The sequence below is a fragment of the Anser cygnoides genome, chromosome 22, assembly GCF_040182565.1.
Source record: "Anser cygnoides isolate HZ-2024a breed goose chromosome 22, Taihu_goose_T2T_genome, whole genome shotgun sequence".
Taxonomy (NCBI): Eukaryota; Metazoa; Chordata; class Aves; order Anseriformes; family Anatidae; genus Anser; species Anser cygnoides.
In genome coordinates, this window is record NC_089894.1 from 3,698,077 (window position 1) to 3,718,325 (window position 20,249).

Sequence of the window (20,249 nt, forward strand, 5' to 3'; positions counted from 1 at the left end):
CATGAACACCAGGGTTCATTAGCAAGTTAACATCATTTACCTTGCAGGCTTTCTCCTAGGTATTTTTTAGGTATTTTTCCTGAAATATCGGGTATACTAGACTGTAATGCAGAGGTCTTGGTTACAACCCTCTTTGTCAATCAGAAGAATTTGGAGAAACCATGAAGAGAAAGAGGAACTTGTCAGTGCCCTCACGGTACGTTAGTACTTGTGAGACCAGTTTGTGTTTTATGGGTTTACAGAAGCTTTGACGCTTGCCTTAGTAAAGGAGAAAAGTACAGTGTTGATATTTACTTTTTTTTTTTCCCCCTTCCCTCTCTTTCTCGTAGTCTATGCAAGCAGCGAGGTGTCCCACCGATGAGCTGTCATTAACAAACTGTGCTGTGGTGAATGAGAAGGACTTCCCATCCGGACAGTAAGTGTGCAGTGTTGCTCTTTCAACTTTTAATCAAAAAGGGATCGTTTTCATAATTTGGGTGGAGGTGGAATGGAATTTCACATTTGGGAACGTAAATACAGTAGGTTAGTTAACAAAAGTTCTGTACCTTTAGAAAACAAAACTTTGGATGTGCCTCATCAGCAATGGAGATATTCAAAAACGTTATTTTCTGTGAAGTGTTCCCAGCTTGGGAACTGGAGCTGCTTAAGTAACTATAAACACTTCTTAGTGAAGGAATTCAGACCTTTTTTGAACTTTTTTTCTTTTTTTTTTTTCCTGTTGTTGCTGTTACATAGAATATTTGAGCTAGTGGGTAATTTTCAAATAGATTTTTATCGTTTAATTGTGTTACTAGGGGCATCTTCTCACTCCTCATCATACTGGGGTACTGAAGAGTAGCGTCAGCAGAAACCATCTCTTATTCTAGGGGTTTGCATGCACAAGAACAACAGGGCAAGGCAACCAGAGCGTGAGCACAGCAATTTGGATACTTTAATTACAAGTCTGTGTGAGTGATAGAAGCTGAGTCTGGGCTTTACTTTTCTGAGAAAGACAGAAAACACATTAATTTTTCAGCATGGAATGTACAGAAGGGCTTTGCATTGAAGGAAGCCAATTCAAATACTCAGTTCCCTTGCTTTGCTGCAGCAGCGAGGTGGCTCTCTAAAGGACTTCCGTATGCAGATTGCAGACAAGTAATTAGTATCAGCTGAAAGAGAGAGCATCACACATAGCAGGAGGCTAAAGGGCTTGGATTTTTAAAATGGGAAACAATGTTTAACAAATGGTAATGATATACTTTGGGCTTTAGCGTAAAATACCTGGCCCAGATAAATTCTGCTAAGGGTGGAAAATGAGCGGCTGTGAACTGCAGGGAGCACGGGGGCCCTGCGTTTGCAGCCGTGCTCTTTCTGTGCTGTCGGTCGGCTGTGCTGCTACCCTGGAGAGCTCCTGCATTGCACCGAGCCTGGCCTGGCCTCCTGCTGCTCAGCAGAACTGTGGTTGCACAACCCTGCCTGTAGTGTCAAATGAACAAACGCCAAAACCCAAACCACCTCGCTCCCAAAACAGCAAAACTTTTAGTCGGAAGCAGGCAAAAGTGTCTGGTTGAAGGTAGGGGTGTCCTGCTCTCTTCAAATGATGTTTTTCCCCAAGTAGATTTTTTTTTTCCCAAAGTAATGGACTTACAAAAATACTCGAACTGAGCATTGTACCTCATACATTATAAAAAAGTTAATTTCCTGAAATGTGGATGTCCTAGAAGGACCCAGCTTCCAGACCTACAGCAGCCAGCTGTTTTCCTTTCAGTCTGAGAACCCTCCCTCATTATCCAAGTGTGCAGGCAGCGGTATCCTGAGACTTGCTTGGTAAGCAGGCTGGCCGTGGTTCCGGCTGAGCTGATTCTCCCCAGGAGAGCTGCCTATTTCTAGAAATTGGGGCTTATGAAGAAGGCAACATATGTTTGGTTGTGAACAGATGCTATAAATTGTTTGGAAAAGTATAAGACTAGAGTACAGAGAAACATCCCAGCATTCAGCTACTACCGAAAGATGTAGTCATTCTGCTGCATTGCAGATATACTGGGCAAGACCATCCTTACGATCTGCTGCAGTACTGTGCGTGCTGTCAGCAGTTTGGGTTTGTATTGCCCTAACCATGACTGGCTGCAGAGATTTTTTTTTTTTTTTTGTGCTAACAGCTACACGAAGGGCTTTGTTTTAACACTTAGGTTTGGTGCTCATGGTGTAGAGATCTTGACCTTAGATCAGTGAGATGGTTTATCCCCGAGATGCCACTGTAGATCTTTTCACGCTTCATTTTCCACACCCTGTGTGTTGGGGCAGTATGAATCATAATTTTGTGACGCAGGAGTTCATGGGATGCAATGCTTTGCTGTGGTTGCATTGCTGGTTTGGTAAGTGGCGCTGTCTGACGTTCCTGTGACATACTCCTCTCCTGAGGGCTCCAGAAGTATTTTGGAGAGAGAAGCAGACGTTGAAAGCAACCGGACAGTGAATGGGGCAGCAGTCTGGGAGGAAGCCAGGGCATTTTATATGAATGGCATTTTTTTTCCATTGACAACTGACTAATTATTCTTACCTCTATTCCTGTCTTTTATATGGGGAAACCATCCCTATTATCTCATGCCAGTTTAGTTATCTGGGTTGAAAAACCTTGCTGGATAATGTGCATGGGTTTCCAGCATCCACCAGAGGAGGATTCCTGTAACAACATGGGCAGATACTTACCGAATTCTTAAGATGCTCATTGGGCTCGTTACAAAGATGTGCAAGGTATCCTCTCCTGTACAAGAGCCACGTTCTTTCTTCACCAACATAATATTAACCTGCATGTCCATTAGTTGTTACCTGTTACGGTTTCTGTTGGCTTGCTCAGCCTGGCCAGCAGGCTCACTGACTGGTGGTATTCCCTGGGAGCCCTTAAGAACCTGCATTACAGTCGTACTTTGGTGCTGATGGTTTCAGGCAAGGCTTTGCCCGTGAATTAGAGCAGCAATTTCATCCATTAGAGCTCTTGGGAAATAGCTGGCCCTGGTGACTCATTATTCCTTTTATTAGGTTATAAGCAGAAGCTGTTAAAGAGGTGGAGATTTTCCCCATGAGTCTCCATAAGCTCTCCAAGCTTCTTCCTGGTGAACATGAATGTTGGAAAGTGCATTTTCATTTTCCTGCTGTTGCCATATTTTGAATGTTCTTAATACTTCGGTTTCTTGCAGTCTGTGGGAAACTCTCTGCTTCTGCTGTTGCTGAGATGTGGCTGTTCTTGAAGAGTCTGTCAGGATTTGACCTTTTCTAATCTTATTATTTGGCTGTAGTGGTTTTTTTTGGTTTTTTTTTTTTTTTCAGAAAGCTGATTTATTTCTTCTTTTCTCTCTCTTTTTTTCCCCCTTTCTGGACATTTATTTGACCTCTGTCAGGCTGTGCTGTCCGGTGTGCTGGGAGAGGTTTTTGTGAGGGCCAGGGCCTCACCGCCCTCATAGGAAATAAGTTCTTCCTTATATCTAATCTAAATCTCCTCTCTTTCAGTTTAAAGCCGTTCCCCCTTGTTCTATCACCACACTCCCTGACAAAGGGTCCCTCCCTAGCCCCCTTTAGGTGCAGGAAGGCTGCCATAAGCTCTGCCTGGAGCCTTCCCTTCTGCAGGCTGCACACCCCCAGTGCCCTCAGCCTGTCTCTGCAGCAAAGGTGCTCAGCCCTTTGCTCATCTTCATGGCCCTCCTCTGGACTCGTTCTAGTAGGCCCATGTCCTCCTTGTGCTGGAGGCCCCAGGGCTGAACACAGTATCTATTCCCTATTACAGATTTAAAACAAAACAGCCCTTGGAGCAACGTACAGTCTGGAAGGACGGTCGCCCTTGGCTCTTCCTACAGCAGCCCAACCTGATGTCGGTCATCGGTGCTGCAAGGGCACGGTGCTGGCTCGTGCTCAGCCCGTCTGCCAGGATCCCAGCCCCTTGCCCGCAAAGCTGCTTCCTGGCCAGTTGGCCCCAACCCGTGCTGCTGCAGGACTTTGCGTTTCCTTTGGTTGAACTCCGTGCTGTTTGTGTCAGCCCACGTCTCCAGACCAAGCCCTGCTGAATGGGAGCGCAGCCATCAGACGGGTCAGCCTGTCCTCCTGGTTTTGTGCCATCTGCAGACCTGCCAGGGGGATGCTCTGTGCTGTCACCCAGGTTTAAGGTAGCGTTGAGATGGTGTTGGCCCGGCTACGGGCACCTAGGGTACTCGGCCGGTGCCTGGTCTGAAGCTGGGCTTGGTGAGGACAGATTTCCCCTTTGTGAATTCATGGTGACTGCTCCCAGTTGCTTTCTTGCCCTTCAGTGTGTTTGGTTTCCAGTGTGTTTTGGTTCCCAGGTGTAAGGCGAGGCTGACCAGCCTTGTAGTTCCTTGGATCCTACTCCTTGCCCTTCTTGAGTATAGGAGTAACATCTGCTTTCTTCCAGTCCTCAGAAGTCTTCCATGATCACCACGAAGCCACCTTAAATGCCTTTTTCTCCCTTGCTAAGACTTGCAAGGAACCAAACTACCTAACAGGTTTCTGGGTTTAAGCTTGGGGCAGGAGGAAATGGGGAAGGAAGGGCGCACATCCCTGCCGCTGGGGTTGGGGCACCAGTGGGTGACTTAGGGCCAGAACCAGTAAAGAACCAAATCACTTGTCCGCCTGATGGAGCAGGCACGTACGTATCGCTGCGTTTCAAATGCTTTCTTACCCTGCTGTGCCACCGGTGCAGAAATTCCCGCAAGGTTTTGCGAGCTGCCCTGTGTGCGCACTGAAGCTAGTGATGGCTGGTCATCTTGGTCTGCAGGCCACACGTTTCCTCTAGTCTCAGAGGACCGCGTGCTCTCTCCACGTGGCTGAAGCTGTCGTGCATGTGCAGCGTAGCCAACGTATGTATGTGCAGATCTGCTTTTGGATGGTGCTGGAGTCACTGTGTGTGAGCAAACCAAGATATGTGTGTGTGTAGCACGTTCACTGGCTGGGGGGAGGATAGCTGGGAATGCAGGCTTTGGCTGTTAGCGTGACTTGTCTAGCCCTCAATTTCTAACCATGGATAAGAGGCTCAGGAAGAGGGGACACCACAGGTCGCAGCAGTCGGTGGCCTTGTGCCTCCTGCGGGTCATGGAACTGCACGTGGCTGCAAGGAACAAACCTGATTCGGCCATCGCCCCTGCTGCCAGCGCGCACAAATCCCATCTGCCTTTTGTTTTGCTTTCGTATGCCAAAAAGAAATCTGCCTATCGTATGGTAAGAGCTATCAGGCATAGGTTTTGGGTATTTCCCTTCCTGATGGCTTCGCTTTTGAGGGTGACAGGCACGTGCAGTTGCTGCCTCTGTCTGCTTCTGGTGGTTTGTATTGTTTTGTGTTAATAGTAGTGTTTCTGGTCTTCAGGTCCCGTGCAAGGAGCTGTAGGTCCTAGCAAATGGGAGGGACAGCCTCAGTGCCTATTGGATTTTACTTCTGTACAGGACTTGCTTCTATTTTTTCAGTGATCAAACCTCTAACCAATGTACTAAGATCCTTTTATGGGCTTTGCATCTATTTCATATGAAAATCTCAGCTGGGATATATATATTACTTGTGTTGGGGTAAAATCTTACAGTTTTGGTGTTATATGCTTGAGATGTGAACCTGGTGTTGGTTTTAAATATAGCAGCCTTTGTCTTTGTGGTTATAGTCTGGTTCTATCACGTTTGTACAGAGCAATTCCTGAAGTAAAAGGCTACCGGGGGGGGAACTTAAATAGTAATTATTAGCCTTTATTTTTTTTCCTGTTACAGGACCAGGTATAAGCTGGCTCATCTCTTTTGAATTCTCCTAGCACTGGGAGCAATGCACAGGGATATATATTGGAGTAAAATACTGTTCTCTCTTCTAGACATGTTATTGTGAAGACTTCTCCCAACCACAAATACATTTTCACGCTGAGAACCCATTCCTCTGTTGTTCCTGGCAGCATCGCGTTCAGCTTGCCCCAGGTACTGCCTGGTTTGACTTACTGTTTTCCTGTAGAATAAGCAAAATGTCTTTTGAGATTTGGATTGAAGATAGCTAGACTAATTGGAGGGAGACGCCTCCATGAACGTGAGCTGCAAATTTGATTTCTGAAAGCAAAAGTTCAAAGAGGCATTTACTGTAGCTGAAGCGAGCTTGATTATATTCCTTTGTACGTTTAGCATATTCTGGAAAATACTAGGAAAGGTATAATTTAATCTTTTTAAAACCCGCCAGAAACACACTTTCAAAAAGAAAAGCATAAGCAATGTCTGCTATTGGTTTTGAATTTGTATTGTTCTCTGGTTTTCCTTTGTTTTAGAGGGTTTTCTTTGCTGTGTTTCTCTTTCAAAGACCTGCAGGAAGTTTTCTTGACTATATTGAGTGTTAGGATTTCTAGAGGAGATGTGCAATTAAATGCATAAAATAGATTTAACTAGTCACCTCTTTCTTAATTAAGTCAAGTTACTGCATGCTAAATGATGCTTAGAATAAATAATTGATACAATTAACTTCTAAGTAGAAAAATTAATCTTGTAGCCATCAACTGACTTACACAGTGAGTTGCATAATACACAACAGCAACAAACATGGTCACTGGCTTAATGCTTCTGTATTTGTCTGCTAGTAACTAGTCTAGAAGCTGAGTCTCTGCTGAGTGTCTGTGCTGCAAACAGACTTTTTTCCTCAACAGATGACTTGGCATAGGCCCCAAAACCACTTTTTGCTTTTTGACGTGTTGTTCAAATTCAAATTTGTCCGGATGAGTGGGTGCAGAGAATGTTAAGTTACCATATGTCCAGTTAAGATTTATGGTGCCAAAACTGAAAACCAGCTATCAGTAGAAGTTATTTGTATCACAGAGTTGAAATAAATGTATTTGTGGTCTAGAATTGATTTTTCTTTTCTTAGATTCCGGTAGTTATTGTTGATCTGAGAAAGTTCTGCTAAGGTATGAGGTAGTTTGCTTGCCCCTAAAAAGCGCATCTGGTAGTAGGCGTTACAGCTGCTGGTAAATGAATGTTCTGTTTGAGCGTTCCTAGTGCTGGGGTTTAACTTCCAGTATTTGTTAAAGCTTTGGATAACTGCAGCCAGTGTTACACAAAATACAAATTCACCTCAAGTCCCATCTCATGTATTTGTGGAGGGTCATGTAATGGACGCTGAGGCTCTGAGAACTCCAAGGAAGTCTGGTCTGCATTTGTTACATACATCAAGTTCTTGACCACCTTCAGATTGTAATAATCTGAACTCTCAAGCTTAAATAGTAAGAACCATGGAAAGTTTTGTATACTGGAGAGAAGAGCAAAAGGCGAAGGGCAGTGTGGTGATGACAAACTTCCTAGCAGAAAGTACCCAGATGAACACGGGGATTGAGCTGTACCTCTTGCCACAGAGGACGTCCAAAACAGTCATTCTAGCTGAACTTAGCTTTCCTTCCTGTTCCAAAAGCTGGTGGTAGCCTTAACTTGGAGGGTTCAAGTGAAGCCCAAGAATCCTGGGAGTACTTGTATGCTGACCCACCGTTCTTGCACTGGTGGTCCCTGGTGCTTGATATTTCAGGCGGAGGTGAGTTTAGGATATCTTTTGCTGAAGAACTGGAGTGTCAAGAGGAAGGGAGGAATTCTTACTGGCCATGCAGTTAAACAGCTGTAAAGAATGAGATTAAGTATGGAAAAACAGTTTGTCTTTACTCTCTCAGGAATACCAGTAAGTGCACATAAGACTTCCTGTTCTGGGCTTTGATTCTAACAGGTGGATCCCTGTTAGCCAAGGGAATTCTTTCCTTAAGCCTAACTCCAGTTTTGAACCGTGAACATATTGGAGAGGAAGCATGGGGGAAATTTTCATTTTTTTTTTTTTTTTAAAAGGTCATTGTATGCCTTCTACCAGACTTGTTCCTTCTAGGATAAGAAGCCAAACATAAATGACCATGAAGAACAACATTTCAAATGCAATTTTAGCGGAGCCTTGTGTAATGATACTTATATACTTTTGTGATTCGTGCCTCTCAAAGGTTGTGATATTTAAGAGATGGTGAATACTGCATCACTTGGAATGTGGACTGTAAATACACACTAGCCAGTCTGTATCACAAGAACCATTGGAAAAATACCATTTTTGCAATTATTGAACAATAACTTCCGGCATTGTAAAGGTCATGGATTTTCACGTCACATAGTTATTGAACCATTTCCTACTTCTCATGTGGTTCTGTGCTGCACAAATTTTTTTAAAGGAGTTTGAAGGAAGCTAATGGTTTTGAAAAGCTCCATTCTTACTAGTTCTCTGAACAAATTTTATTTTTTTAAGTTATAACTTCACATTGTAACAATTTCCTGCAACTACTCTTTACACGTAAGCCTTTAAAATAATTCACAAGTAGACTTTCTTGCCAGTTGTGCTACCTCTTCTGTGATTGATCATCAATGGAGCTCTAGTAGGAAAGGAGCAGAATGTCAAAAAAAAAAAAAAGAAAGAAAAAAAGAACACCAATTAACCAAACAAAAAAGCCCCCAACAACAACAAAAACAACCCACAAAAAACTCTAAAACGTCCTGTATGATAACTTTAACATCCAAGACAGTGGTGAGTAATAATATGAAGGAAATGGGGCAGGATCACCTCTGAAGGTCAGAAAATAGGATTATTAATAGAAATGATTCCTTTATTTTGACTTGTTTCCTGTTAATTTGAGGGTCTTTATAAGATCTGGTTCTGTCCTTTTTTCTTCTTAGGATTCTCATGGTGGGGAAGTGGGAGCTGTTTTGCTAAGTAAGGATGCTGGCTTTGAGTAGATGTGTTCTATTGAAATATGAGATTTCTGAAGTTTCTGCCTTGTTCTTACAGAGAAAATGGGCTGGACTTTCCATTGGACAAGAGATAGACGGTAAGTCAGACCGCGGCGTGATCATGATGGATTCCGTGCTTCCATACTGAAGTGAAACTGTGTTGGAAAATCCCAGACTTTCAACACTTCTTCAAGTAATGTGGGGCCCTCGTTGGTTAGAGGGAGTTGCCCCTGTGTCTGCAGGCTTCTTGTCTCTTAAAATTTGCAAAACCTAGACAAGTATTTTGACTTATCTTCAGACATCTGCCAGTTTACCTCTGTATGGAACGTCAGTGTCCCCACAGATGTGAACGTTGAACATGGATGCTGGGTGGTCTGTCCTTGTGGCTTTGGAGAACACTTACCAGCTAGCAGAAAGCCGATGTTGTAGTTGAGGATATTCTTTGCACCTAAACTTTGAGAATGGGGAAGTTTTAAGAGCTGTCAAAGGCCGGCAGCCTGCTCTGGATTTGCTGGCATGGTGAGATTTGTGAATAGCACTGATGTTTTCACTGATACTGACAGCAATATTGCTTAAGGGAGAGCCTCCAGATCATCAACATATGAATATAATCTCAAAAGATAATGCTGGTTTTCTTAATGTCAATGTCAAGCATGCTGGAGTGCAGGAAATCATGACCCTGTGCAGGAAAACACCACGGTGTGCCTCTCAGGTGACTCTGGCAAGAGCAGTGTATTTCTCATGCAAAGAGTCATTTGAATGTTGGTGTTTGTACATACTCATTTATAGAGTTTCTTGCCCTCCTGTTTAACCTGAGCTCTTGCAGGAACGTGGGAGGCATGAGTGTTTTCTGCCAGTCAGTGATGAGGCTGGCATTTACACTTCTGTGTTCTCTTCAGTGTTTCTTGATTGGGAGGCTGCAAAATTGAGACCAGTGTGCATAGTTCCTGTATGTTTAGGCGCTTTATTAAACAAATGCCTTTCGGGTCAAAGGTACTTCACTGTACCAGAAACATAAACGACTCTGTGAGAATACACATGCAAATTCAGCTGCAGAGTGTAGTCGCTTTTTTAAAAATAAAATAAAAAGAGGATGTCTCCTCATGCAAGTTACGCTTAAGGTATGCCACCCACAGGCCAGTGCTGCAGAACAGTGCTTTTGAGAGCCCCGAGTCTTTTCATTGATGTTTTGTGTTTGCTTGGTGCCTGATTGGTATTGTTTGTGTGTCTCACTGTGTTTGGTGCTCAGCTCGTGGACAGACCGTCCACAGGAAGGCTGAAATCTATAGCTTCTTGCTGTCACTCCCCTTTTTAACATGTTAAGCAGTAAATGCCTTTCTGCTCAAGGGCACTATGATGCCAATTTTGACAAGTGAAGGATTCTGCATTGTGATGAAGGGAAAGGGCTGCATCTTGAGTTCATGCAAACTGAAGATTTGTATTCCACTGCTCAAATTCAATGGAGCCTGATGAATCTTTGCTAATGTTCAAAGAGGCTGATTTGCATCTCTCAGCTTGCATGCTCTGTCCTTCACTTGCACACAGTTACCTCTGCTAAAGCTGTGGATGTGAAGCAGTTAGGGAGGCTCACCCTTGTCTGGTGATTTTCCCAGCTCCTTTGGTCTCAACGGGGTCATGGGGATGGATCATTACTTGGGTGAGCAGTATGAACTCTGTCGATCCCTTTCTGTAGTGACAAGCTGGAGTGGGTCTGTTTGCCTCTGTGCACAAGATGCCTCATAGGTATTGCTTTGAAGCTGTGTCTTTTTGGTAGCTGAGTTAAGTTTTTTTTTTTTAAACTGAAGAATCACCCCCCCCCCCCTTTTATTTTCCTGAGGTTGGGGGCAGACTCAGGATTAACTTCTTTCTCACCCTTGTTTGTTTGTTGATCAGTAATGCGTGCCAGCTGGCTTACAGATAAATGCGTTTTAATATGAAAATTATTTGGGGAAATGAACGCTAATATTTAGCACGATCAGTTGTTAGAACAGATTTGTGATTGTACTTCTACAAGACCCTGCTAGAAACTTACAAACTCTGTGGGAATGTGTTTTGTTTTTTTAAAAAAGTGAAGTAATTTCAAGCAGGGTGACTAAATGTCATACGACTGCCTGCTGAGTATAAAGGATCTGTAAAGCTATTCTATGGGTAGGGAGACATGTTCAGAAAATGAGTGACTCACCAGGGCTCCCTTTCTGTCTTGTTCCCCCGATAATGTGAGAGCTGTGCTTTAAGGGCAGTTTAAAGGTGCAGTCCTGTGCTTAGCGGGACAGTGCTGCTGAGCCCCTGGGCTTCCCAGGTGAGCGGATCTCGAAACCGCACCTCTGGGGAAAGGGGACTTGGTGCTGAGCCCCTGAGGTGGGTGCTGGCGTCTGGCTTTAGTGCAGCTCGGCTTTGCCGGCTCCTGTGTCGTGCTGGAGGTGCTGGCTCTGTCTCAGCATGGTGGTGTCTCTCTTCTCAGCCTGCCTCTCTGGTGTGAGGACTTGGCAGGGTTTCGAAGCTGCTGCTGCGTGTTGCTGACAGGGCCGCAGTGGGGTTCTCTGTCCCAGGCCTCCCCAGTGCTCAGTCCTTGCTGTGAGGACTGCCCCTGGCCTGCTGACACCTCGGTTCTGGGGTGTTCTGTCCAGAAGCTTTTGTCTGACAAGGCTGTGAGGTGAGGCCGGTGAAGGGAAGTCACCGCCCTGCAGCAACCCGAAGGTAATGCTCCCGGTGCTCCCTCACAGGACCCATGTCTCTCCCTCATTAGCAGTGGCTTATGTGATTGCCCTGCTGCCATATCCCTTACCAAGCTATTAAAGATACCTCAGTTCAGGAGGGGGTTTAGTGTTTCTTCTTCACCCTATTTCCCAGAAGGTCTTTCTTTGGTAGCTCATTTCGAGGTGGCCTTGTGTGCCAGGGAAGGCTGTTAAACGTGCGTGCTGTGATGACCTAAGTGTCTTCTGGTTTCATCTTAAGCAAGAGGCAGGTTCTTTTCCTTCCCTATATGTGAGCGTGTCCTGTCTCATAGCATGCTGGATACGGGTATTAACCTGCCGTCTTCCTAGAAGTCTGCGGGATTTGACTGGAACCATTCTGTTGCTGAGAGGCGTGATGGGATACAGCGAGCCGTGCGAGAGGTGCATTTCCCTTATTCGCCTCCTACTGCTTTACTTTAGCTGTGACTTCTGTATCAGACAGGACTTTCTTCTCCAGATTCAAAGCAAGCCTGTAATGTACTTCAGTGTTCTGGAGAAACTGCTTCCGTCCTTTGAGTTATTAGGAGTGCCTGCTTTGTGAGATCCTGCCTTTCTAATCGCCTCTGTTGAGGCAGTAGCCCTCATGTGAGCCGTGCTCTTCTTTCCTTTTTATCCTCCTTCCTCCAGCAGCAACGGTCCCAAGCGTTCTCCTGGTTTTGACCTGATGTAACTTGAGAGCTGCAGGGACTGGAGGCAGTTGGCAATGGCAGCGAAGTAACTTTGTCACTTTGCTTTCTGCCCACTTCCAAGGGCCGTTCAGTTGGTTCTGGGTTGCTGGAGGTGTCCTGGGGAAAGCTGGAATGGGGCCAAGTGTGCCTCCGGGGCAGGGGCTGTTCCCTGTGTCAGAGAGGAAGGGTGGATGGTGCCTCACTCTGGGCTGTAGAAGCCTGGTAGTATATCTGCATCTTCAAGTGCAGTAATGTAATTTAACTTTCTGCCACCTAGTCTACAGACAAGCTAGTCAATCTCTTGCTACTGGAAAACAATTATGACCTCTGGTTGTTGCTTTTTTTAGGTAAGACATGCTTCCTTTGGGCTTTCTGAAGATATCTTCCAAAGCCTTAGATGCTGAGGGAAGCTATTGAGGTTCTACAGTGTGTGTGAACTTGCTTTCACAGTCCTTATCCCCAAGGCTTGTGTTTGAGCTGCTTTAAAGGACATTATTAGAGACTTTAAAGAAATGCAGGGATTCTCAATAGAGATAAATTTGCTGTGGTTTTTCTCTTGTAGTAGAAGGATGCAAGAGAAATGAGGTTTTCTATCTGAAACGGGATATTCAATTTTATAAAATAATCATTCAGAATGGAAGAACATGCACTGCTAAATGTACAGCATGTTTAATAGATTGTGAGGGACCTTTATGAAATGTGTTGTTTTTTAAATATTTTTATATATTTTGATTTTTACAGTTTCCTTATATACTTTCGACAAGGCTAAGCAGTGTATTGGCACGATGACGATTGAGATAGATTTTCTGCAGAAGAAGAACATTGACTCCAACCCCTATGACACAGACAAGATGGCTGCAGAATTCATCCAGCAGTTCAACAGCCAAGCCTTCTCAATAGGCCAGCAGGTGTGATTTTGTTTTGGTTTTGTTCTTTCTTTTAAAGGCTAAAAAGATCTTAAGTAACACTTAAGTGCTTGTATAAGCAATGATACTTAGATACTCTTCAGTATTTTATAATTAGACTTTAACTGCAGAGGTCAGCTAAGAAGCAGAAATTGTTTATTGTGTGATTGGTATTTTCATAAATTTTGAACCAATGTGACTTTCACTGAAAGCAGAAGCAGAGTGGTTTAAAATCTGCCTTTTCCTTAGCCGAGGAAATGTATCTTTGTGAGGAAAATTGGGAGGCTTGAGAAACCTGTGTTCTCTCTGCACCTTGGCCTGGTTGGCTATAAACATGGCAGCTCCTGGAATCTTTTCAGAAGTGACTTTTGTCTTCCTTATATACAAAATTAGAAATGAATTCCAGCTTTAATTAATTCTCCATAGCATCTTTGGTGTGCGGTGTATTTCGTTGTAGCATTCATTACTGCTCTACAGCTTCCGGTGGTAAGACAGGTGTGAAACATTTGACTTAGGGATTTCTGAAAACTGATGTTCCTATAATAGAGCCTCTCAGCTCTGTAACAGATGGGTTTCTGCCCCTAAGAACTTCTGCGGTAGCCTCTGGTTTGTCACATTCTCAGGACAGATTGAGGGCTTTCTGTGAGGGTAGTTTGCAACATGCAGGGCCTGAATCTTAAATCAGTTGCAAATGTAATCTTGGAGGAAAGGAGACAGCCTGCTCTTTTCTGTGCGATGGGATCCCACTTCGATTAATGTTCATTCTGTTACTTGTCTTAAAGTTCATTCTGTCTAGTGCCACTCTAGCACTGTCTTTGAGGTATCCTTGTCAAACTGAAAAATGAAAGATAAAAAAGATTTGAGGTGATTTGTTCTTGCAACAAAGAAAGGAAAAGAAGTTTTTTCTTGGAGGAACGCAATTCTTTGTATTTTTCCACCTGACTTCATGGTGTGCTTTTTTTGTTCTGTAATCCTTAAGTATGGGACACAAAAAGGACATGTCCAGTATGCACAACCTTTACAGAATAGAAAGAAGTAGAATTTGTGGGGTGGTAAGCTTTGTCCTCAGGCCTCTTTCTCTTCAAATCTTAGCAGCTTTGTCAAAATCTTATTAGCATTTTAATGACTTAAAATCAACTTCTGTTTCTTCTTTCCACAGCTTGTGTTCAGTTTTAATGACAAACTTTTTGGCCTGTTGGTAAAGGACATGGAAGGTATGGATCCCAGCATCCTCAAAGGAGAGTCTGGAGCAAGTAAAAAACAGAAGGTAGGGACACAGGAATTCATGTTCATTCCCTAGGGTTTGCAGAGGCTCAAGTACGGAGCAGGTGTTGGTACAAAGAGGAACTGAGGTTACTCGCATTTGGAGAAGTTAATTTGGTTCCATCTGGCTGCTTCTTTTTCCTTGGAGAAGATAAGTGTCTTCAGTTTCATGCAGTCGCCTGTGCTTGTGTAGTTGGGAGCTTAGAGCTGCACCCACTAAAGTGCAGAGCTGGATGAGATACAAGGAGTATCTTTTGGACTTTATATGATAATTCATGGAAACCTTCTCTCTTGAGCCTTTTTGTCGAGTTTTGATTTTTCTTTTGTACACTGCATGTATTTTTTTCTCTTGCTAGACCTTGCTGAAATAAAACAGTTGGTTATGAACTAAACAAACAACTTAAAAAAGCCAGCTTATTATACCCAATGAACTACTGCATTCAGAGTTAAATAGTTGTTAATAAAATTGGTTTCAGAGGGTGTGTTGGTATTTCACATTCCTTCCAAAAACTTGTGTACTAGAGCTCTTTCAGCTGTTTCTTTCCTGCTGAGATCTGCTTGGAGATACTGAAGAAGAATCTGAAGTTGAGTCTAATAGCTTAAATGTAACTATTTGGTTCTTTCCCTTTTTCAGATTGAGGTTGGTTTGGTTCTTGGAAACAGTCAAGTGGCCTTTGAAAAAGCTGAGAACTCCTCTCTCAATTTGATCGGTAAGTGCATCTTTATCCAAAGAGACAAATACTGCTTGTACTGCTTGAAGTTTGCTGCTTTTCAGGCCTCAAGGACTTGTATACCAAAAGTTTGTTTCTTCCTATTATATAAATTGACATAATATATGGAAAAGTACATCTTAAAATGTCTCCTGGGTATCAGTTGAAACTAGCAGACGATTGTACTTGATCCCCTAGGAACCTTTCACAGATCCTTTAGAATGCAGTTAGTACATGGCCAGGTGTCTGTGGGAACCCACTGCGCTGAGAAGGTGCTATCCCTCCTACAGACCCCTGCTTCTAGCAGGGGCTGGATGGAAGCCGCTGTCAGCCCACTGTGTAGCTCCACAGCTGGCTGAGGGGCTAGGGCAGTTCTGTGGGCCTCTTGCCATGCTTATTGCCATGGCGTATCTGAAATACACAGTGATGCAAGGAGAAGGGTGTCCATTGTTGAGAGACAGACGATAACAAATTGTGTCAGAAGAGGGAGGGTTAGTCTGACTGCTCTGGACTCATAGGGCTGGATTAGAGAGGCACCATGGACCAGGAGTTCCAGTGAAATACAGCAGCTAGTTGAAATGTTTTAACTCTTTAAACAAACATCAGAGAATTATATTTTTAGGAACACTAACAAGCCAACACCTGTTTAACTTTAAACAGTAGAGAAAAGGGAAAGTGAGAACTTTTTTGAATGAGAAGCAAACATTTCAGAATGAGTGCAAACCTTCTGACAGTCCCATCTCTAATGAGATCTCTTCTCCAAGGAGAACCTTAAAAAGATGCTAGAAGGTAGCTTCAGAAGAGCACTTCATTTTTCTTGACTTCTGAAAATCTTGCTCTTCAGAAATCGATGACATCTGCAAAATAAAGCACAGCGTTTTTATTATGTGAGATTTATATTAACTGCTTACACGTTAACAAGGCATAGATTAATGTAAGTATATTAACCAAAACTATGAACTTTTTGCTTTAAGAAGCATGTTCTAAAGTCTCAGGAAAACAAATCTTTGTGTACAATTCCAGATTTTACTGGCAAACAAATAGGGAATAATTGATGCATCCTCCTTACATTCATTTAGAATTAAACTCATGTAGAGCTTGAGAGGAGTCTGGTGCTTTCCCACAGACCCACCAGCTTGAATGTTAGGGGACCTGGACCACAGAGTGGGCAGTGAGGGCATCTTCCCTGCAGGTGGCTGTGTGCGCTCCCTGGGGTCATGGTGGCTGCCCTGCGGAACAGGTAGACACTATTAGTCTGGCTGTTCCTTTTCCTATCTGTGTTATGAAGTGGACAGTACTTAGTAAGCCTGTAGTTACAAATGCCTCCCTTGGTGGTAAGATGGCTCTAGGCATTCCTTGCTGAGTATGATAAGAATGCCTGCTCAGTACAGGAATTTAATTTTTCTTTTTTATTTTCTTTTCCTCTTTATTTCCTTTTACTGGAGCCCGTGAACTAAGAAATCTATTGTTTTTGCTGCTGCTCTTCCACAGATAAGTGGCAGGGCCCTTGCAGCAGATGAAGGGTGCTGTGAGTGAAGACTCGGTGAACCTGGGCAGCTCAGCTCAGCAACTTGTCCAACAATTAGGGTTTTTGTAGTAGGTTTGTGTTCAAAGAACAGCTCTGCTTGACTGTGAGTACTCAGTATTTTGAGTATTTGGTACAGAAATAAAACGTGAGGCTAATAGCCACTTAGGAGAAGAGAATTTAACTCATTCAGCATTGCAGGAGCCGTGGCAGAGGCAGTTTTGACCCTGCACTGAAGTATTAACTTTTCTCAAGTGCGAGGCTGTGACTTCGTGCTCTGTAGTTGTCTGCTTAACAAGCTACAGTTGTTGCAGAAGGGGGGAGACATGGAGCTGTTCTGTAACCTCACATCTTGCATCTTACATGGATGTTTTTATCTGAAAGTACAGCCAGTTATCTGTATTGGGGAAAACAAAACAAGCACCGGAGACCTGTGGGATGGGGTTGTAAATGACTAATTAAGCATATTAACAAGGATACAAGTTCTAAGAGCATTGAATGAAGTTTGCGTGAACAGCTATTTCATGCCTGCAATTCCATGGTTACAGCCCATTTAGTTTTTACCATGTTTTGATTGGACAGCTGGAGGTGAATATTAACATAATCCAATTTATTACATCAGAGCAAGCAATGGTATTTTATTTGGTCAATATTCCAAGCCATAAAATGACCTGCGATCTTCTTTCTAGCCTGGATAGGTGTGAAGAGCGCTCCCGTGGGAGCGTTAATTGATTGGAAATAGGAATCCTTCACTGCGATTTTATTTCATTGCCTGCAGACAAGACAAAAGAGTTGCTTATGCCTCAATTTACTTCCTTCTGATTGCTACTTTATGTAATCTCCTCATTGATCTGAGGCAGAGCTACTTAATGTGCTTTGTTAGTCTCTGGAGAATTGTAAAGTTGTGAATAATTAAATTCTGGGAGAGGAGATAAAAATAAAATAAGTGTCATTGAGGACTGCTTTCATTAATGGCCTTTATTTTCTTCAGCAGAAAAGAATTGTGATTGTTTTAAAAAAAAAAAAAAAGCTAATTCAGTTTCCTGTATGTAGTATGAAATTGTGCTGTAAAGCCAACAGATGATGATGTTTTAGTTCAATCTATGGGAACTTTATTGTGATCAGATGCAGCCAGAAGGGGGGAGTGTAGGCCAAGTTCTGGAGGAAAAGTAACATGCCTGGCTGAGGGGTCTGCTCTGAAGACTGCAGTGGAGCAGTGAGATGGTAAATATATAGCCATCAGTGAACCAAACGATCGCTGCTGTCCTGCGTGGTTCTGTGTGTTACTGCTGGATGTTAGAGCTGGTCAGATGTTGTCCCTACTGTGTTAGAGGCATGCTCTTGTTTATTTTGTTGAACTAAGAATTAAAGTGTTTCTTCTGGGTGTATTTAAACCAAGATTATTAGTGGTCTAGTTCAGCTAACATGGAACTTCTGTTTAGTGTGCTTACTGCACTTCTAGATGTGTAAAATTAGGGGGTGTTTGTTCCCAGGGCCAATCCTGTAAAGGATTGACACTGTGCATGTCCCAGAAAATACATGACATTCAATTTCAGCAAGAATTAAGATTATTTTGAGAATCTCTGATTCTTCCCTGGGCTTTTAATATTGCTGTTAGTTTCTCTGGTAGCTAAACAAAGTGATGTTGCTAAAAGCCATTCAGACATGTTGATCTAACTCATGTGAGTATCAGTGCTTGCTTATAAATTCCCCTCACGCAAATTTAAGGCAAGTCTATGTGTATCTGTCTGTTAGCATCTCAGCTGTACTCTTATTGTAGTATTTGTGCTTATTGTCTACATCCTAAATGTACTAATTAGTTTTAAGCTTCTCTAAAAAGGGAGCAGGGAGCTCTGTAAGACTAAAACTTATGCGGATTTTGTCAGCAAAAGGGAAAGGAAGGCTGTTAGAATATTGCACAGAGACTGCTAAACCTCTGCTTAGGGAATCTGGCTCAACTTGAAGCATCTCTAGCAGAGGTAATCAAACAAATGGGGAAAATGAGCAGTGGTAGTTTGCCAGGACTGGCTTTTATTCTCCTGAGTTGTAAAGGAACTCAAAGGTGAAATAGCTGAACTTGTAATGGTTTTGTGTAACCTTGCTTAAAATTGCTCTGGTGTCTGAGGACTGGAAGATGGCAAGTGTGCTGTCAGTCACAGAATCCTAGAAAGGTTTGGGTTGGAAGGAGCCTTAAAGACCATCTAATTCCAACCCCTGCCATGGGCAGGGCCCCTCCCGCCAGCCCAGGCTGTCCCCAGCCCCATCCAGCCTGGCCTTGGGCACCTCCAGGGATGGGGCACCCACAGCTCCTCTGGGCAGCCTGGGCCAGGGCCTCACCACCATCATAGTAAAGAATTTCTTCCTAATAGCTAGCCTGAATCTGCCCTCTTTTAGCTTGAAACCATTCCCGCTTGTCCTGTCACCACACAGAAAGCAGAAAGTCCCTCTTCCACAGCTTTCCTGTAAACCCTCTTCAGGCACTGGAGGGCCCCTGTAAGCTTTCCCCAGAGCCTTTTCCTCTCCAGGCTGAACAACCCCAACGCCCTCAGCCTGGCTCCACCGTGGAGCTGCTCCAGCCACTGAGCGTCCTCATGGTGTCCTCTGCACCCACTCGAACAGCTCCACGTCTTTCTGGGGGCCCCAGAGCTGAACACTCTGCTCCTGGTGGGGTCTCCTGGGAGCGGAGCAGAGGAGAATTCAGAAGGATTCCACAAAAGGTCTGGAAAGCTACAGATCTTTGAACCTGAAACCCGCACAGGAAAAAAAAATCAACCCAAACTGTAATAAAGAATTAAATTCACTGATATCTATATAAAGGTGATAACGCTGGGAACGGTCAGCGTGTCTTCCTGTAAGGGAAGTCCTACCTCATGATCCCACCGGAATTTGTTGCAGGAATCAAAAGACACGGGGATAAGGGCTGACACAGGCTGCTTATTTTTCAAAAGTCCATCAGCGATTCCTTATTGAAGTTTCTTTAAAAAGAAACTAAACAGAAATGGATGAACAATGAAAGGCTAGAGGTAAATAGCCAGTGCCGGTGGAGTTCAGCATGAATCTCTGCTGGGGCCTTTGCTTTTCATTATAATTATTAAATAAGCTGGAATAAAGGCTGAGTAATGAGGTGACAAAGCTTGGTCCTGTGGGGATGAGTGACTAAGAAATAAAATGGCAGAGGAAATTCAATGTAAATAAACATAAAGTGATGCGTGGGAGGAAAAACATTCCTAACTTCAGTCAAATATAATTGCTACTTAAGGCCAAGATCCCAGGTATGAGAGACTTAAGGAAATGCTGGGCCCGTGATCGGAAGCTGCCTGGCTCTTGTTAAGAATTATTAAGCATAGACGTTAAGAAGTATTACCTCTTAATAAAGAAATATGAACAAAGCGTAGCATAATTTTGCACCTGTATTTAAAATGCAGACAAACCTCGGTGTGCACAGTTTGGGTCTGCCTGTTTCTCAAAGGGTGTAGCAGAAATAGAGAAGACTGGGAGGAGAGCAACACGGATGCTCAAGTGTGGAGCAGCAACTGTGTAAGGACTGAAGAGCGAGTCAGGACTGTTGTGTCTGGGAAAGGTACAACCGAGGAGAACGCAGGCCAAGTCTGATGCTACCTGAGGTGGCCTGAAAGAGGGTGAACCAAATGCTGCAGGGTGTTCTAAGTTTACATAAGTTCAAGGGGGCCTAGATAAATTTG

At 43.6% G+C, this 20,249-nt stretch overlaps 1 protein-coding gene across 4 annotated transcripts in view; it reads left to right on the top strand.

Annotated features, from left to right (window-relative positions):
* NSF (N-ethylmaleimide sensitive factor, vesicle fusing ATPase) overlaps positions 1 to 20,249 on the top strand; it is a 77,990-nt gene that overhangs the window by 12,038 nt on the left and 45,703 nt on the right. For 3 of the 4 annotated variants that reach the window (XM_066981436.1, XM_013201435.3, XM_066981437.1), the window contains exons 2-7: positions 330 to 415; positions 5,835 to 5,934; positions 8,801 to 8,840; positions 12,887 to 13,053; positions 14,210 to 14,317; positions 14,948 to 15,023. In XM_066981436.1, the coding sequence (XP_066837537.1) occupies positions 330 to 415; positions 5,835 to 5,934; positions 8,801 to 8,840; positions 12,887 to 13,053; positions 14,210 to 14,317; positions 14,948 to 15,023 (577 nt within the window). Of the gene's footprint in view, positions 1 to 66; positions 197 to 329; positions 416 to 5,834; positions 5,935 to 8,800; positions 8,841 to 12,886; positions 13,054 to 14,209; positions 14,318 to 14,947; positions 15,024 to 20,249 lie in introns of those variants that run through there. The other variant, XM_048047820.2, reaches the window with a different exon arrangement.